The sequence below is a fragment of the Lemur catta genome, chromosome 1 (genome assembly GCF_020740605.2).
Source record: "Lemur catta isolate mLemCat1 chromosome 1, mLemCat1.pri, whole genome shotgun sequence".
Taxonomy (NCBI): Eukaryota; Metazoa; Chordata; class Mammalia; order Primates; family Lemuridae; genus Lemur; species Lemur catta.
In genome coordinates this window covers 122,056,181-122,075,570 of record NC_059128.1, presented here as the reverse complement: position 1 = coordinate 122,075,570, position 19,390 = coordinate 122,056,181, and the positions used below count along the sequence as shown (strand labels likewise).

At 34.7% G+C, this 19,390-nt stretch overlaps 1 protein-coding gene across 9 annotated transcripts in view; it reads right to left on the bottom strand.

Annotated features, from left to right (window-relative positions):
* ARHGAP12 (Rho GTPase activating protein 12) overlaps nucleotides 1–19,390 on the bottom strand; it is a 117,790-nt gene that overhangs the window by 10,252 nt on the left and 88,148 nt on the right. For all 9 annotated transcript variants that reach the window (XM_045554177.1, XM_045554122.1, XM_045554142.1 and 6 more), the window contains 6 exons: nucleotides 19,259–19,320; nucleotides 13,931–14,012; nucleotides 7,307–7,408; nucleotides 4,736–4,834; nucleotides 2,047–2,149; nucleotides 551–667 (listed from right to left, as the gene is read on the bottom strand). In XM_045554177.1, coding sequence (XP_045410133.1) covers nucleotides 551–667; nucleotides 2,047–2,149; nucleotides 4,736–4,834; nucleotides 7,307–7,408; nucleotides 13,931–14,012; nucleotides 19,259–19,320 — 565 coding nt within the window. The remainder of the gene's footprint in view (nucleotides 1–550; nucleotides 668–2,046; nucleotides 2,150–4,735; nucleotides 4,835–7,306; nucleotides 7,409–13,930; nucleotides 14,013–19,258; nucleotides 19,321–19,390) is intronic.

Sequence of the window (19,390 nt, the reverse complement as noted above, 5' to 3'; positions counted from 1 at the left end):
TACACATGATTTTGAAGAATATTTTCCCATTAAGAAAAAAATCTTGCTAGTATATTATGGTGCTTATAAATGAAATAACAAATGTATAAATTAATTAGGAAAAAACACCCTATACTAATTTAATAATTACCTTAAATGAGAGCCAAAGGCAAACAATCAAGAATTATTCATTTTTTCTTTCTACTACTTTGTTAGTGATAGTTCATTTAAAATTTCTAATTTCTTCTGATCTTTGCATCTCAAAACTAAAACTCTTGTCACAAATTCTAAAACTCTGCCACCCATGATATATCCATGCAGCTCCTCTGATACGGGGTTTCTAAAAATTTAGTTTGTTATATCTGTTCAATGCTTTAGTTAAACTTTACATGTGCTTTAAAAAATCAATTTTAATTACTTACATGTCTTTTAATCACTGTACTTGAAAACTTTATGAATAAAGAATGAGAACATTTTTACTGTTTGAAAATTTTCTGATACTTACTTTGAAACGTCTTATTTCTGATTTTGGCCAACATTCATTATTATAAACATTACTTCTCCTACCAACCTTTAATATAACCTTTTTCACGAACAGCTTGCAAAGTAGGGCGTCGTGTAAGAAACTTCTTTAAGTTTTTCTTGGTTTTTTTCTGTTCCGAAGAATCTATGCTAGATACTTTCATTGCTTAAGACAAACAGACAGATATTAAGCATTTCATAAAATAAAAATTTCTTGATAAAAGTTTTTCCACTTAACATGCAAAACATATTAACCTCATGTCAAAATTACAGTACAAATTCAGTTATTTTTAACTGAAATGTGGTTTAACATGAAGAATCACACTAACACAGACCCAATTTAAAAGTTATTATATAAACCAAACAAAACTTTTCATTTTTATCACTAAAAATAGACTGCAACTGTATCTTCTTTGGTGTATGGGCCAAGATATCCTTAAGTTATATGAACACATTCATTTCATAAATAGTACTTATCTTTATTGACTCTATTAGTTTTAGAAGGCAAAAAATAAAAATCCATCAAACACAAACCAAATTAAAAAATCTCTACCCTTAATGAACTAGGAGTCTGGAGATACATATGTATAGAGAGATATATAGCCACCATAACTATTGGTACTTTAAGCTAACTCAGTCTCATCATAATTATTGGTAGTCTGAGCTAAGATTGGGATCACCTGGAAAATGTTCTACATTGCCTTTAGTCCTTTCTTTTTTGGCTACAATATCAAAAATTCAAAAGGTATTCAAAACAACTAAATTTGGGGAAAGTTGACAACATAAAGAATATATTAATAAAGAATAATCAAATTTTTATGTGTTGACATTGCTACAAGGTGACAGTGTCAGTAACAGCCCTAAACTTCATTGGAATGTAGGAAAACAAAACCAGAACTGATCAGTTAATCTGAGGGCCAAAAAGTTCTCAGTTAAACATGTGGGTTTGTTAAAATAGGTTGAACGAAGGGCAGAGTCACAGCTAATGGTCTATTTAAACAATGTAACTCACAAGGGGCCAACAATAGAAAATGCTTTTCTTAAAATTGCTGGCTCTAGCTCTGCTCCTTTCTGTATATATGATCGAGATATGAACATACACATCAATGCATATGCACAGACATATCCTAGTCCACAGGCGCTGCCTCATGTTCAATAGGAAATTATGGTAAATATCCTATGACTTTTGACTTCCTAATGTTTACTATTCTTTGCAGAATCTTTAACAGTAACTATATATTTTTAAATCAAAAAAGTTCAGCTTCCTAGAGGCCTCATGAGAAGTGCACTACATTTTTTCTCTTGAAGTATCATAATACCTTAAAATTAATATGATGCCACAGGGATGCATCCCATGAGGTTGAAAAGTGACAATAATGAGGTAACAAGAAGAAAGAGTATTGATACACTGAGATTGCAGTTAGTTAAATCATATAACTTTTTTGTAACATTGGAGATTACACTCAGCTTTTATATATTTATTTTAAATCTCTGAAAAGCTAAGAGAACAAGCTCACTCAAACCATTAGCAAACAAAGAACTTACAACGAAGCTTTTTAGGCTCCTTCTGGTCCTTTTCTTTATCATGCTTTTCTATTCCTGGTGAATCTGGTATCTCCTCTTCGGCTGCTTCATCAGTTTCTACTGCCTAGTGATTAGACATTTCCCAAACACATTACTCCTAGTATTACTTTAGATGGAACAGGATTAATTCTCCCAATGACTGGTAACTGACTCTTCTGAATGATTTTAATAAACCAATTTGTATAGTGTATGTATGATTCAGACACTTGATAAATCTTTTAAAATATCTTTTCCCCCCAAATAGCATTATATTTGATTTCCAAAAAAAAGAAATTATTGCTGAAAATTCACAGGATATTGAATTTACACTGATGATGGGGCAATCTTGCCTCATTTTAATCAATTAGTGTCATTCGTGACACTAGTAACAGTTAAAAGGTCCAGCTATAATCAATGGTGATAAAACATGATGCAGTCACATTCTGCGACAACAGTATAAGACTCCTACTCATGGAGGTGACAACAGTATTATACTGTAACAACAGCATAAGATTTACACACCAGACTCATGGATGGTAGGAACTGAAAGAAATCCCAGAGCTCATCTATAGCCTAACGAAATTCCCTCTTACAGGTTAAAAAACTGAACTGAGTTCTCAAAGATAAAGATTTTGTTTTGTTTTACATGTTAAGTCTTTACTTCACCTGGAATTTATTTTTGTATATGATGTTAAGAAGGGCTCCAGTTTCTCCTTGGATTTCCAGCTATACCAGCACCGTTGACTGAAAAGTTCGTTCTTCCTCTACTGTGTTATAGCTAGCATAAATTATCCATAGGTATGAGTCTGTTTCTTGGTTTTTTTTATTCTGTCACACAAGTCTGTATGTCTATCCTTACATGAACACCACACTGTATTAAGTAATATAGCTTTATAAAGTCTTGACATATGACAGAGCAAGTCCTTTTACTTTCTTCTTCAAAAGTATTTCAGGTATTCTTAGCCCTTTGCATTTCTATATTTAATTTCAGAGTAAGTCTGTCGATTTCCACCAGAAAAACTACTGGGATTTTAAATGAGATTCAAAAATCTCAAATCTATCAATTTATAAATCATTTAGAAGAAATTTATATCTTAAATTATTGAATCTATTAATTCATTATACTTCTCATTTAATTAGGTTTTCTTCAACGTCTACTAAATGCTACATTTAGTCCTCAGTATCTTTTGACACTTTGGAAACAGTATATATTTTAAAATTTCATAGCCAATAATATGATCCTGTCTCTGCACTTGGCTTATTCCCTGATCCTGTAGACCTCAATTAAAAACCCAAACAAAACAAAAGACAACTTTCTTTGCAAGGCCTTCCCTGACCACTACATTAGGTTAGCCCCTATGTAATCTGTGTTTTTACAGCATGCTGTACACTCCCAGCATCATAACACTCCTTACATTTCATTATGTTAACTGTTCAGTTATCTGTCTTCAGTAATCTTCTGTCTTTGACTATAACCTCCACATAGAGAGGTGCAGTATCTGACTGCGAGCTATGTCCCCAGTGCATAAGGCACTCACAGATTAATATTTGTTAAATGAATGCGTGCATACTTGCTTTCAAGAGATAGTGAACAGATTACTACCACTAGAGCTGAAAGCCCATATTGGGTAGAATACAAGGTACATTTGAGAAAACAGATTGGGCTTCGGTTCTTGAATTTTAATGGAAGTCACAGAAGATTTCAAAGCAGTAGAAGATTATAAAATTGACATCAGGAAGTTTCATACAGCAATGGCATTAAGAATGGATTGGTAGGAGAGGAGATTAAATAAGGAAAACTGTTCAGGAGGTTACTCTTATTTTGATATACAGATATAAAGGCCCGTGCATAGTTTCGGGAATAAATGGCAAAGAAGGAACAGAATTCAGAAATATCACACAATATCACAAACTGCAAAGGAAGAATTTATATATAGCTTCATAACTAATCTGCTAGAAGAGGTGAAGTTCCCTTTTGCTTCTCATAAGCATTATCTTTCATTTCTGTCACTGACAGAATATGAGCCTCACTGAGGAGCCACACCCCCTACGGTGAGAGGTAAGAAGACAGAGTGTAAAGAAGCCAAGCCCCTGGCTGCTCACTGTTGTTCTTTCTAACACAGCTGCAGAATATAAACTTGAGATCCTTTTTAGTGGTTGTTATATAAATAAGAAGTTTACCAGAAACACTGGTACTGAATACCTTTGGGACAGCGGTTAGGGTGGAAGTGGAGGGGTGAAGAAAAACAAGAGAAGTGCCACTAGAAAAGTGCTAATGAAGGGACTACGGCTTCACTCACTCCACAATTTTGCACAGGGCCTCTTCTGCCAAACAGTACTATTTCCAGTGCATTCAGTCACTGAATAAATGCTATGTACTAGGCACTGCTGCCCCTTCATTTTGAAGTCTTTCTTTCTGCCTCATGCCTGATGTGAACATTATTTCAATCCACTGGCAGCCAATGTTATATAACTGAGAATATAAAAACCATTCGCCAGACCCTGGGAATTTCTAAATTGACCACCATCTTTCCCATCTCTGTTAAAAAATATATAAAGTGTCTTTTCACATATAAATTGGAATCTGGATGTGCAAAAAGCAATTAGAAAACCAAAACCAAACAAACAAAACAGCTCTGATGTAAAAATTTTACCTAAGTCAAATACATACCTGATTACTGATAGTACTACTAAGAACTTTAAACCAATCGTTAATAACAGTGTCATTGTCGGACTGAATTAGCAGTTCTGTTCCTTGACGAGTTTTCAGCTTCAGAGAAAAGAGGGAAGAAAAAGTACAGTTTGAGCTTGCAACAAAATAAATAAATACATTTAATTCAGAGTTTATAAAACCACCAGTAGAGTAGGTGCCACATATTGATAAGAGATGAAAGGCTAAAGTACTAGACAGCTATGGAAAACCTTTATTTTAGCATAAAATAATACTAGTTATTTTATAAAACATGAAGTTGTTTCTCATAACAAATTCTCAATAAAAATCTAATAATTTAAGATCCCAAATTCCATCATACAAATGCCATGTAACTTGCTGAAACTAGTATAGTTTACCATTCTAAAAATCAGTTCAAGTATCAAAGCTGCACATTTGAAATTAGAATTGAAACAATGCATTTGTAAAGAAATAAAATCTATATTTTTACATATCCAAGAAATTTGTTTCTGTCTCTCTGGTTAAAAAATAAATATAGAAAAAAGAGTACATAAAGGGTTAGACTGTCAATATTTCCTACTTGGTAGGTAAATATAATGGATTAGTACAAAGAGAGACACAGACAAATGTCAGAACCCTTTCAGGTAGAAGTATTACTAAATTAAGCGTCAAATCATGAACTGAAGAATACTATGCATTATTCTATATGAAGGGAATAACTAATTAAGGTACAATATCTTTGGTTCAAAGTTTCTTACACTTGGTTTGGGAAGAATTTTGAGGCAGTTGTGGAAAGCATTTCTCCCATTTTCGGATAATTGATTTGTTTCCCGAGAGGAACATATGGCAATGTTTCCCAAACAACACTCTGAGAGACATATGCCTCAAACATAGTTCCCCAAACAAAGTTTTAAAAAGGTATTCCTCAAAAAATAAATTTAAAAAAAGTAATATGACATTAATTTGGAAAATACTGGATTGAAGAAAATGTAACAAGACTCTCTCCTTCAAGACTTCTCAGGCTTTTTTGATATTCTAGGGTACACTGCGATTTCCTAAGATAGGAATAAAATACATACTGCTCCCCAGATTTATTTGACCATGGAACCCTTTTTATTCTGAACACCTATTGAAACTGCCAGGCTAATTCAGGAAACGGTGACTTCCTTTCATGATCTTTCTGGAGTTGGTCAAGCCAGTCAACCAATACTGGACGTTCACTGTACATGAGATACTCTCCTCTGTTAGAGGTTCTTATTAAGGGGAAAAACAACAAACACTGTAATCCTCTGGTGGGGAGAATCACTTACAAATGGTGATAACCCAGGTACACTGAAATAAATACTGTTTCCAAAGTATAAATAAAGAAGCAGCATCATTGTTACGGTGATCTGATGTTTGCCATGCATCTTGGAAGAGTAACATTTGGCAAGCAGAGACAGGCACAGGTCAGTACTTGAGGCAGAAGGATACAGAGTAAAATTCAGACAAGCAGAAAAACCTGGGCTCTGCCTGGAAAACAGCAATTAAGCCAGTGTGCCTAGACAACAAGGCAGGAGAGACCTTAGACGTGAGGCTGCAACGGGAGGTTGGCATCTGGAAGACTGTTTACACACACCAAAAATTCCTCAGATCTCTGTGCACACACCCTTCTGCAATGGGACTTTGTTGCTCCTCCATCAACAGGTGGACTCTTTCCCCACAACCCTGAATACCTGGCGAGCCTGTGAACTGTTTTAACCGACAGAATACACCGAAAGCAGTGAGTGACTCCCAGGGCCAGGCCCCGAGAAGCCCTGCAGCTTCCACTTTCACCCTCTTGGAGTTCTGACACTGCTATGCAGAGCCTGGGGCAGCCTCCTGAGATTGAGAGAGCGTGTGGAAAAGGAGGCCAAGCCAACAACTGGCACCAACACCAGACACGTGGACCAGGTCCTCTTAGACCGCTCAGCTCTAATCGAGCCACTGGGCCACTGAGGCCTCGTGAAGCGAGATCAGAAGCAGCACCCAGCTCAGTCCAGGCCAAACTGAGCAAACAAAATGGCTCTTTTTGTTAAGGCACTAAGTTTTGAGGTAGTCTGTTATACAGCAATAAATAGCTGATACAGGATCATATGTTACTGTGGAGGGGTTTAAAGGACAAAATGAAAAAGTTTTAAGTTTTTTAAAAAGATTTAATTTTTTGAGACCAGTTTTAGGCTCCAGCAAAACTGAGGTACAGAGATATGCATATAATCCCTGCCTCATACATGCATAGCCTCCCTCATTATCCATGCTCCCTGGATCGATATTTTAATATTAGATTTGGTAAGCACAAGGAACCATGTCCCTTTTATTGCTGCTAGGAAAAGGCAAGATTTGTGGAGCGAAGGCTTGTAACACAGTCTGAATCCCAATGACTGGTGCAAACACAGCTGGTTTTACACAGCAGCTTTTGCTTCTTATGATATAATCTGACTTCATCACCAACTTGTCTTAACTAGTCACAATGAAATACTATTGCCCAAAATAACTCAAAACATACAATTACTGCAGTTAAATATGTGAACTATATTAGGAAAAAATTATTACCTCAAGTACATTCTTTTTGCTGGATTTCTCCTTCGAAGCCATCTCAATCGTCGCCCCCTTGAGGTCCACCGTGAACTCCGGTTTGGATTGATTACTCCCAAACTTCATTTTGGAAAAAGGGAAACACCTTTACATGATAGATATTCATGTACATGTATGCGTTCACAGAGAATTAAGACCAATCTTATATTATCAACAATAAATCAAATAGGAGATTATCTTAAACTCGTGTTTCTCTACTGTAAAACAACAATTTCTACTTTAAAATTGAAAAATGTCTAGAAGATATGAATAGACAGTTCATAGAAAAGGAAATAAAATGGCTCAACTTCCATCATAATATATATAAAAACTTTTTTACCCATCAGAGTGGGGGCAAAAAAAAAATTCAAAATCATGTTGGTGAGGCTACAGACTAATAGGCCCTCATGCAAGTGGGATATAAAACTGGAATGACTCCTAGAAAGGGAAAATTGGTAATACTATATTTGTAAATTTACAAACATATGTATACATTGGCTTATCAGTTCAATTTCTTAGAATTTATCCTAGACTGCATATGAGTATGTAAAATGACATGTTCAAAAAAGCAAGGCAATACTCTTATATATGTATATAAAACATCAGGTAGATACCAAGTTCACTTTCCATCTAATTAATAAACTCTCCGAATGTGATTTTGTGCTTTCAGAAGTTATTTCCTCATTGACTAGTTATGTTGTCAACAACTAACAATGACTTATGAAAACAGAAAACTCTAAGCCCCACATTCTTTTTTTTTTTTTTTTTGAGACAGAGTCTCGCTTCGTTGCCCGGGCTAGAGTGAGTGCCGTGGCGTCAGCCTTGCTCACAGTAACCTCAAACTCCTGGGCTTAAGCGATCCTCCTGCCTCAGCCTCCCGAGTAGCTGGGACTACAGGCATGCGTCACTATGCCCGGCTAATTTTTTTTCTATATATACTTTAGTTGGCCAGATAATTTCTTTCTATTTTTAGTAGAGACGGACTCTCGCTCTTGCTGGTCTCAAACTCCTGACCTCGAGCGATCCACCCACCTCGGCCTCCCAGAGTGCTAGGATTACAAGCGTGAGCCACCGCGCCCGGCCACATTCTTTTATTCAGCCTTTGTTAGAAATTATACCTAGAGCCAGATGCCACAAAGCCCCAGCCACCTAAAGAGGAACTATGGAAAGGACAGGAAGACAACTGACGGCGGGACTGAGAAGAAAACAGCTAGCTGCTATATTTTGTTAACTAGATAAGGAAAAGATTAGCAAATAGTAGAAAACTTATGTTCAATACATACTTCCTCTGTATTTTGCCATCGTTAACTTGAATTTGTTTAGTCTGTTAACTAAGGATATAAAATACTATTCCTACGATATTGAAAAATTTGGAGGTTTTAAATCTAAGGGCTGCTAAATTGTAATCTAAAGATCATGAAGATTTGTTATAAATATTTCCTATATTTGATATAGGAAATTTTGTTTGCTAAAATATTTTCAAGTCAAATTATTCTTGTCATTAGAAACGGATCTCACTGACCAAGCTTGTGACGACTTACTCACTATTTGTAGTATCAGAAACTCTACTCAGCAGCTTCACATTTAAGAAAGAGTTTGCCTTAACCTGTTCCCTTTTAGGTCATCTTTTAAGCTAGCAGTGTGAATTTAAATAATGTACTTATTATAACAAAAGCAAACAAAACTTAGGAGTTATATGGAATTTATTAGTGAAATCAAAGCAAAATTTGGGATTTATATGGAATTTATTAGTAGAATAATAAAAATGACAATAAAAATTTTAACTGTATTCTACAAAGTCTTTGCTTTTTTAAGTACCTTTTGTTGTTCAAAAGGCAAATTAACCATAAAGCTACATGATGGGTGCAGATAACTTCCTGAGCAGAAATGGTATAGCTCAAAAGTTATAAAACCTGAACGTACATTTAACAAAATGACAAAAATCAATTATTTGATTTGTTATCACTGTATGTTGTATATATGGTTACCTGTAAGCAGAGATACAAATAACCAACCAAATACGATATAGCAACTAAATATAAATACAATGATATGACATGGAATGCTAAAACAAAAAAAAAGCAATCAATATAGGTGGCAAAATTTTGTTCTTTATTCTTTTCCAAAATCTAGCCCCACTTTACTGTAATCACCTCCCCACCAATGTATTCATGGCAAAGAAAACAATTATTGTGGCAAGGGACATGCAACAAGAACACATACAGTGACAGCTGAAACAGGATCAGACTTTACATGTGCAACAGCAGGCCGATGACGGATAGAGTTTTTCCAAGAAGAAAGCAGCGAAAGCAAGAAACCAGAGACTGAGCCCTGCTGGCAGAAGGACTTGATGGAAAAGGGAAGAAAATGATGATGTCATAACAGTGCATAATGGCAAAATGACACATACAAGAAAAGTATAACGGAACCAGACAGGACAAAAATGCAATTCTACATGCAGACACACAACACAAACAAGGCTAAACTTACAAATATTTTTGCAAAGGCCCTAGAATTTAATGCAGAATTCTTTTTGACTCTGTTATTACATAAATTCATGTTTTATTTTTAAGATGAATACTTTATAAAATTTATCTTAAACAGACTAGTCTTAGCCTATATTCCTAAGACTTAGAATTGAGAGGAGTCACATCTGGCTCTCAGCCATCCTGCTCAGAAATCCCTGGGCTTCCTCCTGGGCAATGTCATCTGGTATCACTTTCCAAGTTATCACTTGGGAGTAGACTTACCATCTAGGTTGCCTTCTCCAACCTCTAGGACAGTGGCTCCTCCTCTAGGACAGAGGCAATTTTGTCCTCCAGGGGACATTTGGCAGTGTCTGGAGACATTTTCAGTTGTCACAACTAGAGGTGGGGTGTCAGCCACCTGCTAAAAACCCTACTATGCATAGGATAGCCCCCACAACAAATAATTATCTGGCCTCCCAAAGTGACTACTTTTTCAAATTTGAAAGCATGCAGAAATGAATGTTTGAATAACTACCAATACTTGTGGGGTGATTTTTAAAATACTCAACGAATATGATGAATGATAACTGAGAGTGAGCACAACCTGTCATGTCATGTTGTAACTGTCCACTTGTCAGTTTTCCCCACCACAACGTAAGCCTTAAAGACAGGGACCATGACATTTATTTCTAACCCTCCAAGCTTAACACAATGCTCAGAACATAGCAGGCTTTTATGTCTGTTGAACAAACATACATACATACATTTCTGAGGTGAAATGAGGTGTGAGAAAACAACTGTAAGTTTATGTTACTGATAAAACAATCCAGAGGATAACTAGTATTTTCTAGAAAACAATTAGAAGGTATCTATCCTAAAGGAGAAGGGAAGGCTCCTAGACTTTTGATGATATAGCATTTATGTAAAATTTATCTTATAAAGTAGAATTGCATGCAGCATGTGTGCATTTCAAAATGAAATATCCATTCTCTGCAAAAAAAAATAAATAAATACAAGCATGAATAATTAAAAAAATATAGAACTTCAAATACTGTGGGTGATATGTGATTTTCCTCAACTTTCCGTCAAATGAGTATATGCCCTGGAATGACTGTAAGATTTGAACCTACTATTTCTTAAGTAGATCTCTTAGGTTTTTGCACTAAGTGTGAATGTAATTTTTAAAGAACTATATGTACTTCTCCTATAATGTGGCCCCTAACATAAATCATCCAAATTCAACTGAAGGAAAAGCTATCCTTTCCAACACCAAAGGAAAAAATTGGCTCTGTTAGAGATCAGCTTCAATATAGTATCTTCCTAAAATATCTTCCTAAAACTCAAGAGCAGTTTTCATTATAAGTGATTTTCAGTTATTTGGCTTGTATTTTAGCCTTAGAATCTCATGCTCAGTTAAGATATAATTCTGCAGTATAAACAGAATACATTTTACCTACAATAGATCTAGTTGGTGACTGAGCAGAGAAACAAAGCTAGAATTCTTCCAAATCCTTTTGAACAAACCTAATTCCAGAGTTAACAAAGATCTTATGTATTTCACCAAATTTTGATATTTATGAATAATGTCTATGCCAAAATACATTATACTCACTTTTTATTTAAATAATCTTACTTGCTTTTACTTAGGACACTTAAATTAGTTTTCACTCCCTTAAAATGTAGGAAGGGAAAAAGCAAGGCAGTCTGAGGCTTTAAAATTGTATAACCAAGCATTTTACCATACCTTAAATCTGTTTAATCTTTTTCTTTTCTTTTCTTTTTTTTTTTTTTTGAGACAAAGTCTTGCTCTGTCACCCAAGTTGGAGTGCAGTGGCGTGATCATAGCTCACTGCAGCCTCAAACTCCTGGGAGCATGCAATCCGCCTGCCTTAGCCTGCCAAGTAGCTGGGACTACAGGGGTGTGCCATCACAGCCAGCCAATTTTTTTCACTTTGTTTTTGGAGACGAGGTCTCACTACATTGCCTAGGCTGTTCTTGAACTCCTGGCTTCAGGCGACCCTCCCGCCTCAGCCTCCCAAAGTGCTGGGATTACAGACATGAGCCACCATGCCCAGCCTGTTTAGTTTTTACTGAGACTATAAAACACAGTGTGGCTGTGTTTTACTAAGTATGCCTACCTTAGATAATTATATTATTAATAATATAACAATATTAATAAAATGTCATTTAAAGGCAAAAACTCAAATAGTGAATCCCTAAAATAAAAAATTCATTAACAACTCAACAATTTCACAATTGGCTCACTCAGTGAATTTTAAACTATGTTTCCTCTGTTGCCAGATGGGAACACAGTAATACAATTGTAGCTGATAGAAATAACACACATCCTTTGTCAGTTATTAGTTTTAATCATGAGTTCCAAATTATGTAAGATCTTCTAGAGAGAAAACTATAAATAAAATGCAACCATCCTATACTGATGATTACGTACTGGGGGTATTCGTTCACCATCTTTAATGTAAAAGGCAGTTCTCATTTTCTTTAAGGCGCATACACACTTGCCTGTCTACACAGCGCCGCACTCACCCCACTGTTCTGTCTACTTGCTGTATCTGTACATCCCACAACCTTCAGTCTGTAAGTACCAGTAATTATCACATAAGTGACCATTACTCAGCTTTCTTCAGATACTTTTTTTATTACTTATTAATCTCTAATTGCTTCTCCATCCCTTTTCTTTCATTTTCTTCACTCAATTTCAAATAAAAGTTGAGCCATAAGTAGGAAGGAAGAAGTAATGACATAGTCCTCTAGAAATGCATGAACAGAAACAAAAAGCACCACATGCTTTACCTCAGGGGGAAAAGGAGAAAGACATAATCTTCAATCTACTTTAAGATAAGTAAACCAAAATTTCAACCTTTTAATATGAAAGCATATCACAGGTTATTTCCACTGCACTGGCTGAAGAGGGGGCAAATTAAAGGATTAGTAAAGCAAAACAGTAGAAATGTTCTAGAATGTTCACCTTCATTCTCAATGCATGGGGACTTTTAGGTTGCCATATCAGAGCAGCTGAGGACTAACATGTTCTGCACTCCTGGTTCAGAGCAATGTCACATGGCTGCATTATAAACGTAGATGACTAAAATTTGCTTAAATTTTATAAATGGATTTCTGTTTCATCAAACATAAGATCCACAGGTTTTGTGTTAATTTTAAAGAAACTCAGTAATTGTAAGAAAATACTAGTTAAGGTAGAAAATGAAGTAGACCAAATACATTTAGAACAATTAATTCCACTTTAAATTTTATTCGAGCATTAACACTTCAAACTCACCTACCAAAAATTTTTATAAATATCCAGAGTATGGACTCTGGAGCCAAAATGCCAAAGTTCTAAACTCAGATCTACCACTTAAGTAGTGCAAGACCCTGAGCAGTCACTTAATGGTTTTATACCTCATTCTCTCATCTGTGATGGGCAGGGAGAAGAGCAGAGCTATCCCAGAGCTACGAGGATAATACGCACATAATTCTCTGCCCTTGGAACAGTACCTAATACATACGAAACATTCAAAAATGTTAGCTATTGCACGTCACAAATTATAATTTTAGTATTCGTATTACAAACTGAGGGAGCAATGACAGTAAGCACTAAACTATTCAAAAACCTTCACAATCCCACAAGCAATGATGACATTTCTTTTTCTTCTAAGAACTGGCTGACATAATACATAGACATCGACACATGAGTCACACTGACTAGTATCTAAGGATCAGATCACAATTCAAGGTGGGGCTTGCCACATTACTGCTTATTTTCTAACTAAATATCTGAAATAGCAGAGTCACAAACACAGAAAAGCTTTAACATCCTGAAAATCAATCAAGAAATGTATTTGTTCTATAATGCCCAAGTAATAAGCCCACCTTTCAGTTCAGTGGATAAAACAGAATCTGTTGATTTTAATAATACAAATAACTAGACTGTTTTAATTAATCCCCTTTTTCTTTTATGAGTCAAATGTATCTTTAAGAAAATTTTATTTATTTTTATTTGCACACTATAGCTGTAACTAGAAGCACCTTGAAAATTACTTCCCGAAATTCAAGAACAATGCCATCCACATAATTTAAATGTATAAATCCTCCAAAGAGAAGAAATACTTACCCAACTTGTGCTACTTCCTTGAGTTTTGGTAAAAAGTAAAGATGAACCCTGCAACACTGCCCAAGAAGATAACCAGTTCTTTCTGTAATTATAAAGATGTCTGGTTAAAGCTCTATTATCCAGTTCTTCATTTTAAAAATTAGCTGCTATCAATGTTATCTACAATTTACAGTCATTATTGACATTCTGATTGTTTTTATTGGCGGAAATGATACTAATGGAATTTATATTTTATGCTTCCAAACTGATCATGAAGGCCCTCAAAACAAATGGAGTTAATCAGAGACATGTTATCAGGATTATGAATGATATATCTAATAATGTTCACATGGAACTACTCCAGCACAGTGATCAAGGACACTAACGTATTTTAAAGTCATACAAATGAAACACTGTATGTGGCAAGAGTTCTCATCACAATTAAAAATTAGACAAACATGCTTACCTCACTCACATAATTCTTTATAGATACAGACTCTTTTATATTTCTTGGTTATCTCCCTTCCCCTAACAGGGCTGCACTAGACAGGCAATAGAACTAGGTACATTATAAGTATACAAGAAATTACATTCTGACTGACCACTGAGGTTACTAAGATGAGGCTTTAAAAAGAACTTAATAAATTACAAAAGCAACACATACACAGTGAAAGGAAAAGGACTCCCATTTCTTTTCCTTCAATCCACACTCCAGAGGTAACCAATGTTAAGAGTTTGGTGTGATATGAAGCTTTTAAAGAAATTGTCCACTTATCTACTGTCCTATCTCTAGATACATAGCACCTCAAATATGCCATTATCAATGTTCCTATTAGAAACTTTAAAGCTGATTAATGTTATATATACCTTGGCCAGATTCCACTCAACTTCTCCCTTATCTTTACTTTTGTATTGATTTTATTTCAAAATATTATGAGGGTACAAGTGTTTTGGCTACATGAATTGCTTTTGTACAGTTGAAGTGAAAGTTGTAAGTGTGTCCATCACCAAATCGTGTGTATTGTACCTGTTAGTGTGATTTTACCCATCCCCTCCTCCCCGCTCCCACCTGCTTGATCTCTGTTGAGTTTTACTTCCACATGTGCACATGAGAATTGATCCATTAGTTCCCATTTAATAGTGAGTACATGTGGTGTTTGTTTTTTCCATTCTTGCAATGCTTCACTTAGGAAAATGGTCTCCAGTTCCATCCAGGTTGTTACAAAAGGTTTTAGAGTTCACTTTTTTATGGCTGAGTAGTACTCCATGACATATATCACATTTTATTAATCCACTCATGCATGAGTTGATGGGCACTTGGGTTGATTGCTAGCATGGATGAGGAGAGAAAGGAACACTTATTACACTGTTGGTGGGACTGCAAACCAGTACAACCTCTATGAAAAGTAGTATGAAGACACCTTAAAGAACTAAAAGTAGACCTATCATTTGATCCAACAATCCCACTATTGGGTATTTACCCAAAGGAAAAAAAGCCATTTTATTGAAAAGACACTTGCTCTCGAATGTTTACTGCTACACAATTCACATATCGCGAAGATGTGGAATCAATCTAAGTGGCCACCAATTCATTACCTTTAATTTTATACTTGAGATTTTTGCCTAAATGTTTCTCTCTCATTGTAGCTATAAATTATTTGAAGACAGAAACAGATTTCAGTTACTTTTGTATCTACCTCAGGCCTAGCAAACTACTTTTCAAACAACAGGTATAGGATCAGAGTTTGCAAAAAGGAAAATAAATTAAAATTGTCTTATAAGAGGACTCAGTTGTCAGGAGGCTAAAATAAATGTCAAATCTCTCTACTGCAGGAATTAATCAAGGCTCTCCTTCTAACCAAACATATGGCCTATTCTGTGAAAACTCCACAAGCACTCAAAAGGAGATTTATTTTCTCTTTTAAGAATGTAGAATTTAATACCTATCAATTAGGCCTGCCTTATTATTTTTATTACTTTTCGTATCTACTTGAACTTCATGGAGTAAGAGAAGTGAAATAAAGGTAGTTAACTACCACTACATTTTTATTTTTCCATTTATTTCTCATAACTTTTGTTTATGTTGTTAATGCTACTTTATTTGGTGAATGGCTATTCCTAATGATTAGAGCTTCATTGTGAACATATCCACAACACCTTACCTTTTTAAAGTACCCAATCTTTGAGATGTTTAATGCTTTCACCCTACTGAACTTTGTCTACTATTAAGATTTCTATTCCTGTTTTGCTTTTTATACCTTTGACTCGCCTTATTACTTTTTTAAAAAGTTTTCTGAATCACTTTTAGGTGTTTCTTTTGCATATAATATTTAGTTGGTTTTTACTTTATGCTTCAGTCTGAGCACCTTTTTCTTTCAATAGATGAGTCTACGTCCACTTCAATAAACTTTTTAAGCTTTATTTTCAAAATCAGAAAAACTGTAGAACTAGTAAATGTGTATCTGAGAATAAATATTGAATATTTAAATACTGAAATAATGATCATTGCCTCAAGGACTGAAGTACTTGTGTGACTTAGCTGCAAGGTGAATTAGTCACATTTTTTTCCTCATAGAACTCAATTTTCTTCCTGAAAAAAACAACTGAGGGACACACTATGGTTATTCAGACATGAGTATTTGGCAGGCAGACACTATCTCAAAAATAAAAGAAGTGAGCCTGTTACCTCAAGAAAACAAATGATAGTATTTGTTGACAATAAAAAATTAGAGTTTGCAATAACATGAATGCATCTCAAGGACATTATGCTAAACAAAATAAACCAGTCACAAAATCATACAAATACTGTATCATTTCACTCATACAAAGTATCTAAAGTAGTGAAAAATCATAGAAACAGAAAGTAGAAAGGTGGTTACCAAGAACTGGGGACTAGAGGAAGGGGGAATGTGTTTAGTGGGCATAGAGTTTCAGTGCTACAAAACAAAAAAGTTCCAGAGATCTGTTGCACAATGTGAATACACTTAACACTACTGAGCTGTACATTTAAAAATGGTTCAGATGGCAAACAATGTTATGTGTTCTTTATCACAATAAAAAAAATTAAAGCTTTCAAAAAGAAAGTAGGATTTTAGAAAACCCTGCATCTGCTATTACTGTGAGTGTGACAATTTCCCAGTACTTCATGACTTTTCTAATACTGTTGATTTGTGATTTTTTGATGTTATAAAATAAAATACACAAACATTTGAAAAATGAGCAAAGCTAGTGAGCCAGTCTTTTCCAACTGACCTACAAGACACCATGAAATTAAGCACAAGTAAAGATTCATTCAAGTGCAACACAGGCCAACGGCTTTTAATGTAGCTGAGTATGAACAATCATTGACGGTTTTTTAGGGTCTTCACTGCAACCAACCTTTAACGAACTGCCATTTGTAGAGTTCTGGAGTAGCAGAAAAATATGCACAATTATCTGAAAAGGCTATTAAAACATTCCTCCCTTTTCCAATTTTAGCTGTGTAAGAGAGGATTTCTTTTTTCATATAATTCAGCTAAAATATTATGTCAAAACAGAGTGACCACAAGCAGAGATGAGAATTTGATTGTCTTCCATTAAACCAAATACTAAAGATTTGTAAAAATATAAAACAAGACCTCTCTTCTTGTGGAAATTTTTTTGTCTTAGAAAATACAGGGCTTTTTCTTCATAAAAATATCATTCATGTTAATTTGTAATAGGTTATTTTTAAAAGAATAAATATTCTTAAAATTTCTCAGGTTTTAATTTCTCACAGTAAGTATCTATAACCTACATGGACAAAAGCTCTTTCAAATACTCAATAATTTCTAAGAGTTTAAAGGGGTCATCAGACCAAAAACTGTAAGAACCACTAATATACAAGAAATTAAAAGACTATTTTGCTCAACTCGATATAAATAAATTTGAAGATGATCAAATGGATGATTTCCTTAGGAAAACATAAATTATAAAAAGTTTTCCAAAAGAAGTAGATAATCTAAAAGACAGGAAAAACAACAATAAAAACAGAGAAGGTGTTTTTATTTAGAGCTATCTGCACTACATATGCCCAAGATGGAGAAAGAGCAAAATAAAGACCCAATTCACAAGTGAATTCTACCAACAGTTTAAGGAACACATAATTGCAGTATTTGTAAAGCTACTTCAAAGCACATAAAAGAAAAACTTCCAAATACCCAAATCTGTTCAATTAAAGCAAACCTAAAAAACTCAACTACATGTAAATTTAAACCTCTTAAACAACAGATGGATCTCATTTTGACTTTGAAATCATAGCATTTCAGGAGTTTTTAAAACTTGGGGTTAATGCAACTTGTCTTACAGAGAGTTAATTAATTCCCCAATTCATCAGGAGGTTACACATTAGCCAAAAAAAATCCAACAATCTAACAGAAAAACAGACAAAGGATATAAACAATAAAGAAATATAAATGGCTTATATACTGTACCCTACTAAAAAAGGAAGGCAAATAAAAATACCATTTTCTCTCTAATCTCTATTGGCAAAGACCAAATATTTTGACAACATACTAAACTGGCAAAAGGTGTAGAGAAATGCACTGCTGCCGGAGGCAGGAACTGACTCAACACCTTAGAGTATAATCTGGAGCACAATCAAAATGACCTTGCATGAGGCCTAGCAATTCCACTTTTGTCAAATTTATTCCACAGGCATATTTACATATTTGTAAAATGAACTGTGCAAGATGCTAAGTTAGTATCAGTTACGATACCAAATATTGTAAATATCCTAAATGTCCACTAATACACAGGTGTAAATACTTGCAAATAAATAACAGTTAAGTGAACTGATACAGCCAGACAATACACAACTATGCAGCAGTTTAAAACAATGTGGCAGCTATACGTACAATGAAATGGAACCATCTCCAAGACAAACTGTGAAAATACTGTGTTTAAGAAATGAAACCCTGTATATCTAAATATATACATATATATCTCCTATCTCTGGAAGAAAGCACTGGAACTCATGAGACTTAACACTGGTTGCGTCTGGGGAGGGGAACTGATGCCTGGAAGACTGCCTTTTCACTCAATAGTGTGACTTTGTTTTTTACCATGTTCATCTATTGATTACTGAAAAAAAACATTAAAAGGAAGCTAAGGCTTCCTCAGAACCTTCTCCCTTACTACCTCTGAATTTAATATTACTTAGGAAATACGTCGAGACAAAGGAAATTTCATAAATTTCATGACAATCTTACATTATCATATCAGAAAATAAATGATTAGAAATTAATTGTTCCTGCTAGAATATAATTATATTGATACTTTTTATTTCAATCAGATGAATAACGTAAGAACATTAATGATTTGTGTACTTACCGAACCTTCTTCCCATTTTCAGTAATTTTTGTTACATTTAATAATCCATATTTCTCTTGACCCTATGGAAAAAAGTAATAGTGTTTATGTATTATTCATATAGGTCCAAGTTCTTACATATGAGTGAACCAA